The sequence below is a fragment of the Diabrotica virgifera genome, chromosome 9 (assembly GCF_917563875.1).
Source record: "Diabrotica virgifera virgifera chromosome 9, PGI_DIABVI_V3a".
NCBI lineage: Eukaryota > Metazoa > Arthropoda > Insecta > Coleoptera > Chrysomelidae > Diabrotica > Diabrotica virgifera.
In genome coordinates this window covers 35,523,727-35,539,532 of record NC_065451.1, presented here as the reverse complement: position 1 = coordinate 35,539,532, position 15,806 = coordinate 35,523,727, and the positions used below count along the sequence as shown (strand labels likewise).

At 32.5% G+C, this 15,806-nt stretch overlaps 1 protein-coding gene across 3 annotated transcripts in view; it reads right to left on the bottom strand.

Moving 5' to 3' along the window:
• The window catches only part of LOC114330267 (seipin), a 69,037-nt gene that overhangs the window by 17,041 nt on the left and 36,190 nt on the right, over window positions 1-15,806 (bottom strand). The window contains exon 6 of one of the 3 annotated variants that reach the window (XM_028279594.2): window positions 5,785-9,201. The exons of the other annotated variants lie outside the window; for them this stretch is intronic. Coding sequence (XP_028135395.1) covers window positions 8,816-9,201 — 386 coding nt within the window. The 3' untranslated portion in view covers window positions 5,785-8,815. Of the gene's footprint in view, window positions 1-5,784; window positions 9,202-15,806 lie in introns of those variants that run through there. 3 annotated transcript variants of the gene reach the window in all.

Here is a 15,806-nt window from a genome sequence, read left to right as displayed (position 1 = left end):
GTTATAATGGGAAATTTAAAAAATAATCGTAAAAAATATAAAAACTCGCTAAAAGTCTTGAAAAAGATAACCTCTTTAAAAGAAGTCGTACAACATTATACAGTAGACCATTTTAAAGGTAATTGATTTCTATTCCTCTTATATGTACCATTGCATATACCTAAAGTTACGTAGAAAAAAGTTACAGAGCAATATTTGCGAAATAACAAGGAAAATTGCCCAAAATTGCTGTGAGCGGCGAACTTTGAAAAATCATATTTCGAAAACTTTAAATCCCAATGACCTCTACCAAACATCATTTTAAAGAGAAAATATGTAAATTTTTTTTCTGTGAAGCAATGTGTATAGCTATATCCCCGTGGACAAAAGTTATGGGACAAAAAACAAAATTTCTTTCTTTTGGGTTTCTTTGTGCTTTTTCTTTTGAATATATTTTTGTAAAAAAAAGTATCTTTGACTTTAAAAAGTTATATTTAGATATAATATTTAACCAGAAATAATTTTTATGTCGACGTATTTGTACCAAAAGTGCATAGAACTCACCCTAATGTAACCTGTGCCCAGGGACTAATTCACTCATTTCTCAAAAACGCACCCCTTTAAATGGTAGCACTCCGCGGTTTTTTCATATAGAGAGATTCATTGACCATATGAAATAATAAAACCCCGTTAACGTTGTAGTTCCTTTCTATAGTACATAATCAATAGCCTATATTTATCTAGTAGGTATGTAATGCTTTGATTTACATACTTAATTTGATTACCAACAAAAGTTCTACCAATCTTCATCTAATATATTGTTTTCTTACTGTTTTGTTATATTTTTATATTTTCTTCCACAAACTTTAAACTACATAATTTAATTTTCAAAACAACTGTCAAACAGTAAAACGTTCAGTTACCGTATTTTTCCACATGATAAATAATGTGGGATTGGACGAGTGAGTCTACGCTTCGATTACGAATCAAAGCGCCACGAAATTCACGGGTTCAATTCCCGATGCAAGTTTTATTTTTTTATTTTTTTATGCATGTTATGATTGTAAGTATATTTGTTATATAATTTTTTTTTCAGAAAATGCGTATTTAAAATTTTTGCCAACAATTATTCTCGTTCAGAAATCATTTTTTCTTTGTGGCATTTTTCAATGTGTTTGTGTGCGTTTTATTCTTTTATTTTTTTAAATTTTTGGTATTGTCTTAAAAATCACATAATATGTAGTAGAAGTATAACTTCTTACGTGCGTACAAAGTACACACACATTCTTGTTTTTTATTTTTTTTACGTTCTATGTGATTAAATAAAAACATTAAGTGCAATTTCAGCACCTCATCCTCTCTCTTTGCCTTTCGAGCGTAATTTTTTCGTTTTTATTTTTTTTTTCGACCGGTTGCAACCATTTTAAAATAAAAAAAAATAACACGCACAGTTCAGGCACTTGCAAAACTTTTCTATTTTTTATATATCCGTAGGTTAAGTTTACATATTCTAAAAATGCATTTTTTTGAAAAAAGCTTATAATTTTTTTTGGAGGCGGCTGCAGGTCATTTTTTTTATTTTGTGTATTTTATTAAAAAATATATTTCTGATTTTTTTCAGATTTTTCTGTAAGGTGAGCCCACCTTAAAAAATCCCAAAAACTATGTTTTAGGAGTTTTGGGGGATTTTCTCCATTTGGACTTCAAAATAGATTAAATCAAGATTTTTTATAGAGATAATTTGAAGTAAATAAGTCCTTTACGACCTTTTTACTGTTTCTTCAAATATTTCAAGGGTTTTAGCGAGTTTTGAAAAATATATTTTTTTGTACGGAAAAATCAAAGAAAAAAATTAGAACTGCAGCCACCTACAAAAGAAGTCATACGCTTCAAAAAAAAATCATTTTTAGGTTATGGACACCCAACCTACGTGTCTATAAAAAAAATAGAGAAGTTTTGTGAAAGCCCCAACTCTGCGTGTTCATTTTTTGAAAGATTTAATTTGATTTCAGCCCGCTTTAAAAAAATAAATAAAACGAAAAAAATCCCTTTTTGTTGGTAGGGCGATGGGGGAGGTGGGTTAAAATTGCGCTGAGCCTATTTTTGATCACATACGTAAAAAAAAAAGAATGTGTGTGTACTTTGTGCGCACGTAAGGAGTTATACTTCTATTATAATATACTCTAACTTCATATTATGATTTCAACAAAATCAATATACCTATCTACTTTAAACAGTTTTTTTGTTTTTTGTATTTAAATATTAAACTAATTTTAAAAAGAACAAAAAGAATACCAAAAATAAAAAAAAGGATATGACATTGTCGGGATTTGAACAGGGGACCTCTCGATCCCTAGGCGAATGCTCTAGCGATCAGCTACCACCGCTTTTGTATTCAGTCGATCATTTCTCGGACCTAATTACAATCACGGTGACAGATAGATTAATTGAAAATAAACATTTTCAATACTACTTATTAGGAGGAAGACAAATCCACAGACATAAAAATTATAATAAACATATTTACTAAAAACACTAATAATATATTCTTTTCACGCACACCTTATTTGCGCTACATAACTTAAAAGATGTAGCGACTAATACCACACTATCGGTGTGCGCATGCGCCAGGGAATGTAAAAATTCACCCTCGTGCCTAAAGAAGTATAACTTCAAAAATGAAAAAATTTAATGCTGGGACGGAGGGAATTACACATGTTAGTATTCGGAACTCAGAATCTCATATCAAGCAATCGAAAAAAAAAACACAAAATTGTACTTGAATGTTAATCACTATGCTGAATGACGAGACATTAGCGATTTGATATTGTCGAGTAAAGTTGGTTAGACCTATGTTTTATCAAATATTTAGCAAAAAGGTATTCAAGGCAGCAATTACTAACGAATATTAACTTTAAAAAACCATTGCTAAAAGTAAACCAGTGGAAAAATAGAGTGAATTTCATGATGGGAACCTATTACTGTTATGTTCTGAATAAGGGAAAATCTAATTTACTTATACACTGTAGTTTAATAATTACGTTTTATTTAATTAGTTTTATACATTTTAAATTATACGACATGACATGAGTGTGACATAAGTCAAACTGGGGACCTGGCTGTCAGCTGCGTTGCCAGACGTCTTTGATGACCTTGATATATGACAATTACTAATGATAGTTTAATAACAGACAAAGAAAAAAGATTAGGGCCGGTTGCTCGAACGCTAATCAAAAATGATCATTATCAAATATTTAATTAGTGTCACAACTGTCAATGTCAACTTTGATTTAGTTGCTGAAAACATAATTATTGATTACAATTATGAAATTAGTTAATCAATTATGTTAATAATTGTTATGTTAATTGATTACCTAATCTCATAATTATAATCAATTATGTTTTCAGCAACCCAACCAAAGTTGATATTGACAGTTGTGACAGTAATTAAATATTTGATAGCGATCATTGTTGATTAGCGTTCGAACAACCGGCACTTAGTCTTAAAAAAAACATAATAAACAGGAGCACTGAAATCTCATCTCATACTAGAAATGTAATTAAGATTTAAACACATGCAGTATTTTTGTATATATCTTTTATTTATCACCTAATAGTTCATGTGGTGAGACCGCTCCCGTCTGGAAAAATTTCTGATTCGGTTTCTTTGTGGATTCCTATTCAAAAATGTCCCCTTTAAACAAATCTGAAAGGTGCCGGGCGAAATTTTTGGGCAGAAATTGTTTAAACAATTGTTTTAAACAAATACAAAAGATCACGTTTTTTTGCTCTGAAATATATATTTTTAGATTTTTCGGATCATTCTAAACAAAAAACGTGTCATGTAATTTTTGAAAAAAATTGACAGTTTTCGAGTTATAGACGATTTAAAATTTGAAAAATGCGAAAATACGCATTTTTGAGGCTTAAAAACTAGTATTTTTGAGGTTGCCAGATACTTAATTTGAAGGTAGAACATTCGGCTTCAAGATTCTGAAAAGTGGTCGCGTCAACCTTTAATTTATACCGTTGTTTTCTAATTGTTAAATATGCATGTTAATCCGATTTTTTTGCCGGTGCGGCACGCTCTATTTCAAAAATGTCCCTCCGAGAAATATTTTTTCTAGATTCTTTGGCGTATTCTAAATAAAATTAGTTTCTTTACATTTTTCTCAAAAGTTAATAGTTTTAAAGTTATAAGCTATTTAAAATCCGAAAAATGACAAAAACGCATTTTCGGATTTTAAATCGCTTATAACTTTAAAATTATTAACTTTTGAAAAAAATGCCAAGAAACTTTTTTTATTTAGAATGTCCCAAATAATCCATAAAAAATATTTTTCTGAGGAAAATAGATTTTTGGAATAGAACGCGCCGCACCGGCAAAAAAATCGGATCGACATGCATATTTAACAATTAAAAAATAACGATTTAAACTAAGGTTAGACGCGATCACTCTTCAGAATCTTGAAGTTGAATGTTTAAACTTCAATTTAAATATATGGCAACCTCAAAAATACTAATTTAAATATGAGTTTTTAAGCCTCGAAAATGCGTATTTTCGCATTTTTCAGATTTTAATTCGCCTATAACTCGAAAACTAAAAATTTTTGAGAAAAATTACAATACATCTTTCTTGTTGAGAATGACGCAAAAAACCTATAAATATATATTTCAGAGCAAAAAACGTGATCTTTTGTATTTGTTTAAAAAAATTGTTTAAACAATTTCTGCCACAAAATTCCGCCCGGCACCCTTCAGATTTGTTTAAAGGGGACATTTTTGAATAGGAATCCACAAAGAAACCGAATCAGAAATTTTTCCAGACTGGAGCGGTCTCACCACATGGACTATAAGAAAATGTTGCAAAAGTGTTGTATTGATTGATGCAGAGCAGTGTGTTTATAATATTTTGTGTCCATCACACAGCAAGAAAGTTAAAATATGAAATAAATGTGAAAGTTGATTTATTAATTTAAACATTTTTGAATAAAATTATATTCCTTAATATTCAAATTATTTCTATGGTGCTTCTCAGAGGTCTTTTTCAGTGTGTCACAAGTGACAGAAAAAAGGTACATCTGTGATTATACACATTTATAACATTTATTATAATTGTTGATAGATGGCTCTATAATCGGAAAAAAATTATTTATTATAGTATGATTGCAATTTGGTATGAAATCAAATCAATCGTGTTTACTGTATTTATAAAAAGGTATGTTCTTTGATTTTATAGTCGTATAAATTGTACAGATTACAGTCGTATAGATAATACGTAAATTATTTTTTTATTATAGCGTCATCTATCAACAACTAGAATATTATAAATGAGTATAATCACCGACATACCTTTTTTCTGTCACTTCCAATTTAATGCGTTAGAAAGAAATCCAAAAACTGTGACGCCACTGATCCAGAGGGGGGTCACGGGGTCATGACCCCCCCAAATATTTGAAAACCCACTTATATAAACTACTACTACTAAGACTGAAAGTGACCTTGCATCAGATAAAACTAATTACCATCAGGATCCATGACCCCCCAAAAAAATTTCTGGATCCGCCAGTGTGTAACGCACTGACAAAAGCCTCTGAGAAGCACCATAGTAATAGTTGTAAAAATGTCTTCAAAATTATGATATCTTAAAATATTACCGCTTTTGTATCTTTTTAACAATATTTTTTTATAACTATACAAAAAACACTGGAGCGATACTTAGCTCCACCTGGTATACTAGGTATTTTAAAATTGACTATGTATTGTGAAGGTTAATAGTTATTTCGGGAAAAATAAAACACAACACAAAACTGAAAATTTTATTTATAGCTATATCACAAATTAAAACTTATATTTTAAATAAATACTCTAAATAATAAGTTAAAGCGTTATTTTAAGGCCCAGTTCAAAACCTCCATTAATATCGTGTCGTATCTAAATAGCTCAGGCACATAAGTTTTTCTCAGGGCTTTGAATTATCCAGATATACGACAAGTCTTCTACAACATGTACCTACAGGGTGATCGACTTTTGTGACAGTGGGAAGACAAAGTAGGAGATACCAAAAAAAGTTATATACAAAAATACGAGGTAGCTGTTAGCTTCATATTTTAAAATTAGTCACATATAAATAAGGTACCTAGTCCAAAATACTCAAATATATGTATCAAATATGTTTTTTTAATGAAACACCCTGTATTTCATTTTAAATTTAAAATCCGCTTCACTTCTTCGTTAAAACAATACAAAGTAGTTTTGTGTTTAAAAAGTTCTACCCAAATTTCAATAAAATCTTGAACAAGTTCACCGTCCTGTATAATTGAAAAGGCGTACAAAAGCAACTAAAGTCTATCTAGTTTAATCTGTCCTAAATATTTCCTACGCCGATACTTAGTAATTTTGGAGATATTTGACATTCTTTTTTCTTTGTCTTTATAAGCAATTCTTCTTGCTCATTGGCGGATTGATACCTTTATGGTATGCTGATTTATCTCTAGCTATTTTGACCACACGGGTTTCCCCCTTCTATCTTCTGGTTCTAGCGTCAGTTTTTCTTCCTCTGCATAAATGTTTTTTTGATAGTCAATCGATGTATCTTTTTCTAGCCATATTTCCTTTTGCAGACCATAAAAATCATGTTCCATTCTTTCGAAAAAGGTTGCCAGTGATCATTTTTTATTCTTCTTACAAGTGCATGTGCATCATTTCCTATTGTCTTGTAATCATTTTCTGCAACTTGTGTCTTGAATAACATATATTTCAGGTAAGCTTTTTCTTTCTTTACATTTTTTCGTTTGAATTTCCGTATTCGTTGAATAAATAAAATTAAAAAATAAACAAAATTCTACAAAGTAAATAAAATTATATAAAATTAAAAATTATACAAAATTCTACAAAATTAAATAAACTTAAACAACATTTTGTGGAATAAAATAAAATAAATAGAATCGGATCTATTCACTTCTGTTAGCACTCCGAAAGTACCTCGCTCTTTTTTTATTTATAATTCTTTCACCAAAACGTCTTGTCTGTTAATATTTTAAATTGTAGTGAAAAAATGAGTATTTCGTGAATTTAATTTATTATTTTTATTTACTTTACTGTTTCCAAATATCTAAAGAAGCATAAAAAAAATTAAAAAAAATAAATTATTTTCAGTAAATGAAAAAATGTAAATAAAGTTCATTAAATAAATGTAAATAACTTTTTTTGGTACCTTATACAAAGTGATTCATTAAGAATGTTCAATCTCTGAGTTGTAGATTCTAGACTTCAAAATATTAAGATTTAGCCCAAATCACTTAAATAAAATGTGGCTCGTTACTGAGTTACAGGGTGTTTTATTTAAAAATTTAATAACTATTTTTACCCAGTGCTTTAAAACTATTTGACATATCGGTGTCATACTTAGCAGACACTGTAGGAACTGTACATCCTACTAAATTATGATAAATAAACGTTTCTGGCTACTACCAGAGGCGTACGACAGGGGGCAGTGAATGGTTTACCCTTCCCAAATTCTACGCCACTGGGGGAATTGCTATTATCGCGCAATATTTAGATTTTCCAATACTTTATATGTAAATAATATACTCTTCAGTCGTAACGTTAAAATCATTAGTTTTCGAGATATTTGAAGTTAAAAATGAAACGGCACAGCTATTTTGATTAATTTATTGTGCCCCTTCATGTTTAATTTCAAATATCTCGAAAACAAATGATTTGATCGGCGCAAATTAGAGTATATTATTTACATAAAAGTATTGGATAATCAAAAAACTGCACTGAAATAGGTTTCCGCGAGTGGCGTAGAATGTGGGAAGGGTCAACCATTCACTTTCCCCTGTCGTACGCCTCTAATAGTAGCCAGAAAAGTTTATTTAACATATTTTCGTATGGTTGTACAGTACCTCCAGTTTCTGCCAAGTATGATAAGGATATGTCAAATACTTTTAAAGTACTGGATACAAATAGTTAATATTTATGTAATATGAATGTTTGATTTAAAAATTATTTGTGCCAAGTACTTTTAAAGTATTTGAAATATCCTTATTATACTTGCCAAAAAGTGTAGGTACTGTACACCCTACTAATTTATGTTTAAACGTTTCTGGCTACTACCAGAGGCGTACGACATGGGAAGTAAATGTTTGACCCTTCCCACGCCACGCCACTGATGGAATTGCCATTTTAGCATAATTTTTAGATTCTCCAATCTTACAAGTATATGTAGATAATACACACTTCATTCGTAACGATAAAATCATTAGTTTTCGAGATATTTGAAGTTAAAAATGAAAGAGCGCAACACATTAATCAAAATAGGTGTGCTATTTCATTTTCAACTTCAAATATCTCGAAAACTAATGACGTTATCGTTACAAATGAAGAGTATATTATTTACATAGAAAGTATTGGAGAATCGAAATATTGTGCTAAAATAGCAATTCCGTCAGTGGAGTAGAATTTGTAAAGGGTCAACCTTTCACTGTCCCCTGTCGCACACGCCTCTTGTAATAGCCAGAAACGTGTGTTTATCATAATTTAGTAGGGTGTACGGTAACTACACTTTCTGCAAAGTATGATATGTCAAATAGTTTTAAAGTAATGGGTAAAAATAGTTATTAAATTTCTAAATGAAACACACTGTAACTCAGTAACGAGGAACATTTTATTTAACTGATTTGGGTTAAATTTTGATATTTTGAGGTCTAGAAACTTGGACATTCTTAATGAATCACCCTGTATATAATAAAAGATACAACAAACTTTGTCACAAGTGTGTCACAAACTTGTTAGATGTCTGGATAATTTTTAAGTCCTTAACATGTCTTCATTACTTATGCCTTTCAGCTGATTCGAAAATCAACAACTGTCCCTTTGCCAAACACTCCTCACAACCGGTTCTTCGATGTTTAGCACAAATGACTTTGTTGCAGCTAGTACATGACTCAGTAGTACAGCCATTTTCGTTTAAACTCTGCACATTCTCGTCTGTGGTATTACTTTGGCTTTCCATTTGTTTAATATAATTGTACTCGCTGAATTCATAAGCGTATCTTGCTATGTTTGAAGCTAGATTCGAGCCATTTAGTATTTTCTTTCTGACATAAGAAAATACCGAAGAACCCATGTCGTAGCCAATAATTAACGGAATGAATGGTACTATTCCCATATCGTTATCTAAAATGTTGTCCAGAACAGTTGGCTCACTAAGGTTTTCTACAAAATAAAATATGTTAACTTTTGTTTAGACAGAAAATATATTTTTTAGCCAAAAGTACAGATATGAATGCCCCAACCATTTGATGCCGTGGTGATGGTTTGGATGATAGAGGCTCGTTGATCAAGCCTCTATAGTCTAGGCGCCAGAGGGGTCACCGTGTCCTTTTCAATTCTGATGGACAAACTCAACGGTTTCTTATGGATTATTCGGATTTTTGGCTACTAACAGTCTTTTTCTATTTTTCTATTTTTTGGCTACTGTTTACGAATTTCGAGGGTGGATTTCGATCCGAGTGGTCAAAAAATTGTTATAAACAATTTAATTGTTTATAAATTGTTTATAAGACTCTGGCTCATAAACTAAAACAGATAAGAATTTTTCAAATAAAATTTGTTCGTTAATAAAAAACGAAGAAAAAAACGTTTACTAAACTTAAATCCAACAATTAGAACTCAAGATATTGTAAAATTAGCGGTCAATACAAATTGCAAAATAAGTATTTTTCGAAGTTTTATCTATCGTAACTCGGCTCCTACGCATGCAAATGAGCCTTAGAAGGTCTCGTTTTAAAGCTTTATTAATAGGATTCCAAACAAAGTTTGTTATATTATTTTATCTTCATTTGTTTTTAAGTTATACCCCATTGAAGTTATAATTTTCTTAAAAAAATTGTACATTGATTTGTTTATAAGGGTTTCAAGTAAATTTGAGCTGTAAAAATTTATACTTTAATTAACAATAATGATAGAAGAACTTAAAAGGACCAATTTAAGCTTATGAAAATGTTCGTAAGTTAATTTTTGGTCAAGATATCGATATTTAAATGGCGCGCTATGAGGCGCAAAATCGGCTCACAGTCAAGTAAATATTTTTCGACGATTTATCGATCGTAACACGGCTTCTACGCATGCAAATGAGCCAATATATGATATAGTTGTTCCATTTTATCTTTGCCCATGTGTCACGATTCATTGTCAAACAAATTAAGTCAAAAAATAAAAGGAAACGTACGTCGATGTGTATATACATTGTGTATACTGTATACTATAATATACTATACACATAGACGTACGTTTCACTTTATGTTTTGATTTAATTTGTTTGAAAATGAATCATGGCGCATGGGCAAAGATAAAATGGAACAACTATATCCATATAAAAATGGATAGAGTTCTTTTGCAGAATCATCATTGCATAAAACAAGCATTTATGTTGTGGCGGCATACACACAATTCACGTGCCTTGATGATGCTGCAAAAGAACTAGATCCACTTTATATGGATATCATAATAGATAATTAGACTCTGAAGCCCCAGAAAGTTTTAGTTTTACTGCCTACAAGGACAGACTTAGTACCACCATGTAACTGTAATAATTGCTCTAAGAACTTAAGCAGATGTAAAAAAGGTGAAATTCCCTGTATATCTCGATGCAGATGCATGAAAGAAAATGTTTGTAAAAATAGTATTAATAAATAATATCAACTTACTTTTTAGTTATATTTCTGAAATAATATTAATGTTTTTTTTCATTTAGTACAAAAAATAGAAGAAAAAGTAAATATAATGAAAGGTGATACGAGGTAGAGTATGATGATTTAATTATAAGAATTATATGATAAAATTTTACTAGTATCTTCAAGAATGAAAAGTGAAGATAACGTATAGGTATACACATAGAAATTATAATTTGCATCGATAAGTTAGCGCGTGAACCTTTACGCGGTGCGCCGATCTTGCGCCTCAGAGCGCGCTATTAAAATATCGATATCTTGGCCAAAAATAAACTTACGAAAATTTTCGTAAGCTCAAAATGTTCCTTTTGAGTTCTTCTATCATCATTGTTAATTAAAGTATAAATGTTTATAGCTCAAATTTGCTTGAAACCCTCATAAACAAATTAATGTACAGTTTTTTAAGAAAATTATAACTCCAAACGGGTATACCTTTAAAACAAATAAAGATAAAGTAATTTAACAAACTTTGTTTGGAAGCCCATTTACTAAGCTTTAAAATGAGGTCCTCGAAGGCTCATTTGCATGCGTAGAAGCCGAGTTAGGATCGATAAAGCTTCGAAAAATACTTATTTTGTAATTTTCAATTTGCATTGTGCACTAATTTTACAATATCTTGAGTTCTAATTGTTGGATTTAAGTTCGTAAACGTTTTTTTCATCGTTTTTTATAAACGAACAAATTCTATTTGAAACATTCGTTTTTATCTTTTTTAATTTATGAACCAGAGCCTTATAAACAATTTATACACAATTAAATTGTTTATAACAATTTTTTGACCACTCAGATCGAAATCCACCCTCGAAATTCGTAATCAGCAGCCAAAAATCCATAAGTAACCGTTGAGTTTGTCCATCAGAATTAAAAAGGACACGGTGACCTCTATTTGGCGAATAGACTACTACAGGTCAGTGAAACGCCTACAAGAAACACAATGGGTAAAAGATCTCCCTTACTGCTAAAGTGCTACATGACTGAAGACACCTTGTTTATTCCCCGTTTAGGCCTAGGCCGCTTCAGAGTACGGAGTCTTCCTTTCGGGAGAATGGGGTGGCATTCATGTGTAATGCAAGTGGAGGAACAAATCTGCCAGTAGATCGGGGGCTTTAGAAGGTGGTTGAATGTTACTGTTAGCGCAGAAGCTAAGGAAAAACTGAAGTAGAAAGAATATTGTGAGTAACCTTTTAGCCAGACCAGCGAAGGATGATTGTTACTTTTTTTATTAGAACGGCACTTGGATTTAGCGTTTAGGGATGCAGCTTGTTATTATCTGCGATATATTAGGGGAGTATGTTCTAGTATGTCGTAGTACTCATAAGAAAGTTCGTTTTTGGCCAATTGTAGAAGATTGGCTGGAGGGAATGGAACTTTGTTCTTGGGTATCCTGGTGAGTCTGTTTCCGTGCCTATTGCAAGGCGTTTTTAGGAGATTTTTGGCTCTAACTTGGAGGGAAAGTGTTCAGAAATATTATAAAGGTGAGAATTAGAAAAAATTCATGTGAGATCGTTGAAATGAGAAAAAGAAGAAGATATTAGCGGTAAAAAATGTAGATTAAGATTTATGGTGAATCAAAAAATTGGTTTTTATTTGATTCATCATATAAATGGTGGTCGATAAGTAAGCTCCTTTCCGACTCTTTTTCCTAACGCTACCATAAAATTCTTTTATTTTATTTGATACAGTCTCCATATAGCTCAATACAATATTCCACCAATTTTTCAACTATTCTTCAGGTTTAGAACACATTAATCAGAGAGGGCCAAACACGGAGAATCAGTCGGATGAGAAAGCAATTCGAGGCCAAACTCATGACTGTGTGCCATTGTCATATCGGTCTTGTGAGCTCTTGTGCTTGTGAAAAATGCTCTTGCGATAAAACATTTTTTCTTCTGCATATGGGACCGTTTCCCACTGCGCACCTGCTTAAACTCCAATAAGGCACAATAATATTGGTTGTTGATAGTTTTACCTTTTGCAAGATAAATTAAAATGATGCCTTTGCAATCCCAAAAACACAATACTTCAGTGGGCACAATCTGTACGACCCGTTGAGCCACTCTTGGCTAATTTGGAACACGTTTGCCAGTATCAGTCCACTACCATGCATTTATTCTGTTCTCTACTGTGCAGTAGTGGATCATGGTTTAATCAATGCTGTCAAAAATATACTAATGGCTGCATCGAATAAAACTAATACTTTTTCAGATCACAGCGCTATAATCGACAAGGGAGGTTACTTATCAGATCACAAGATATTATTTTCATATTTTTTATAACCTCCAGTACGTTATTCCCCGATTTTTCGTGTTTTATTACCAAATATTTACATTACAGCCCTTTAACAACTATTAAATCACCACTGGTATCTTTTCAGTTATCAATAATCTGAACAAAGTACCTTTGACAGCCTCTCTAGCAATAGAGTAGGTATTGTTCTACCTGCCGCACTTCTTACAGGCCATATACTTATCTACAGTGACTCCTTCAGCCGACTCCCTAGCCAACCAAACCATCAGACATGATACCAAGTGAAGTGGCGCTCCCATATCTGTACTACATAAAGAAAGTGATATTTGTTCAACTAAATACAGCTAAGTAAAAAAGGTGGCGCATTTTAATATAAAAAGAAGTATATATTAGTATTATGATAACATATTACTACAGCCTGATGATATGAACACGTGTAATAAAAATACACTTTTCACAAAAAAGTTGTGGGTTCAAACGGTATCACCAACATTTATCAAAACATATCACTTTCATAATTTAAATTATAGATTATATCCCTTACCATTTTTAGTCAAATATGAATCCAACAGTTCCAAAACCATGTCACATATATTATATCACATAAATGAATAGTTTTCCAAACCGATACCTGGGTGATTGGCCTAAATATGATAAACTATCACTTAAAACTAGTTACAAAAATTAAACAAAAACAAAAATGTTAGTTGCGACAGTTTTACAGAATAATTACAGAAAAAGGGAAATCAATGTGTTAGAAAGATTCACGATGTTTGCTGGATCATATGTAGTAAGAGTGAGAGCGATATTGTGACGTAACCTGTGGTTGTATGGCCACGTCCCCTGATCAATGGTGGTCCAATGAAGTAGCATAACCCTATCTCTGTGGCTATGGATACATTACACATCTACCTGCGACACTTTGGCGACATAAGTAGCGTTTGAAATGAGACTGCTTCATTTAAAAAAACATACGCCAGTAGATCATATCTATGTACGAAGCAACACTATGCCAGGAGACTTCTTTTCGACGGTAAATGAACCTCAAATCCAAGCTTACCGGAAGCTATTGGACGACGTTAGGAATAACCTTTTATTCCGACAATACATCTACAGTTTACCCTTGAAAAACACCATATTTTGTACTCTTTACGCAGAAAAAACACTTGGTGTTTCTATCCACATTCTCAATATCAACTACAGTAGCAAAGGATATAGACGTGAGTAGACGAGTACTGCCCTGTAACTTTTCAGCATAGGATTTGTGTTCCCACTGAGTAGAAGCCACGTGACAACGACTACGGACCTTATGCGATCTCCTCACCTCCTCACCACCGCGGCCGCAACATCCCTCGTCAACAAGCCTGCTTTGAAGTGACAAATAAACGTGACCATCTGTTCCATCTAAAAGTTTCTTCTAGGAGAGTATATATTCTTTATCAGCATCAATAGTCAATCTTCGTTTAGAGGTCCATCGGCCCTTTCGTAAAAGGTTTATTTCTGTGCAGTATTAACAATGTACCTGAAAAGGTACAGGCACCAGAGAAGCAATTATGGGATTGACACTGATAGCAGAAAGGTATCTTGAGATTCAAAAACGACTGTATGTGTGCTTTGTCGGTTATAGAAGGGCCCTCGACTGCATCAGACACGAAAAATTGATTGACGTGCTAAAAGAAGTTGGGTTAGACGGACACGACATAACTATCATAAGCAATACATATTGGAACCACACAGGATGTATTCGAAAAAACAACGGAAACACCAATTATATAAACATAGAACAAGGAGTGCCTTAAGAGTACATGAGTGAGTCAGAGGGGACAGAATGTCCCCTCTATAATTTAATGTCAATGCCGAACTATCATCAGAGCTTCTCTTGAAGATCACCCTGAAGGTGCCAGAGTCAATGGAATCATCATTCACAATGTAAGATATGCCTATGACACCGTAGTATAAGCGGAAACAGAAGGCCAACTAAAAATATTGATGACCATATTATCAGAAGAAAGTCACAGGCTGGGCTTGGACATTAACTTTTCCAAAACCAAAATCATGGTATTCCATAAGAACCCCCATGAACAAATTACACCCAACATACAAATAAATGGTATCACCCTTCAGAGTTCCCAAAGCTTCATATACCTGGGCAGAGAGCTAAATAGTCAGCTAGTAGACCACTCAAAAGAAATTAGAAGACGCATTGAAATAGCAAGGTCTGGTTTTATGAACATGCGTAAAATGCTCTGCAGCCCCAATCTACCAGTCATAATAAGATTGAGAACACTATAGTGTTATGTATTACTATATGGCAGCGAGACTTGGACATTAAAATAGGATGACGTCAACAAACTGAATTGATTCGAAATGTGGTTGTACCGCCGAACGCTCAGAATAAGCTGGACCCGGAGAACTACGAATGAAGAAGTACTGGAAATAATGCACACACGTCCTCATCTGGTCAATATAATCCAAATTAGAAAGACGTCGTATCTAGGGCACATAATGCACCATAGGGAATTTGAGCAGGTCCAGATAATATTAGAAGGCAGAATCGAAGGTAAAAGGGGTATGGGAAGAAAAAATCCTGGCCCCGAAACATCAGACATTGGACCCACACAACGGGGAATTACTTAATTCATCAATCCCAGAACAGAGAGAAATTTGCCATATTGATCATCAACCTCAATAGAGAAGGCAGGAGGAGGATTAACAATTTGTTTTTTCGCTTTGCAAAAAATAGATTTTTCGATAAACACTCACCTTACATATTAATATTTAAAATGTCCTGTTTTTAAGATAAACCAATTTGATCGATACATCATTTACACAGAGTACCTG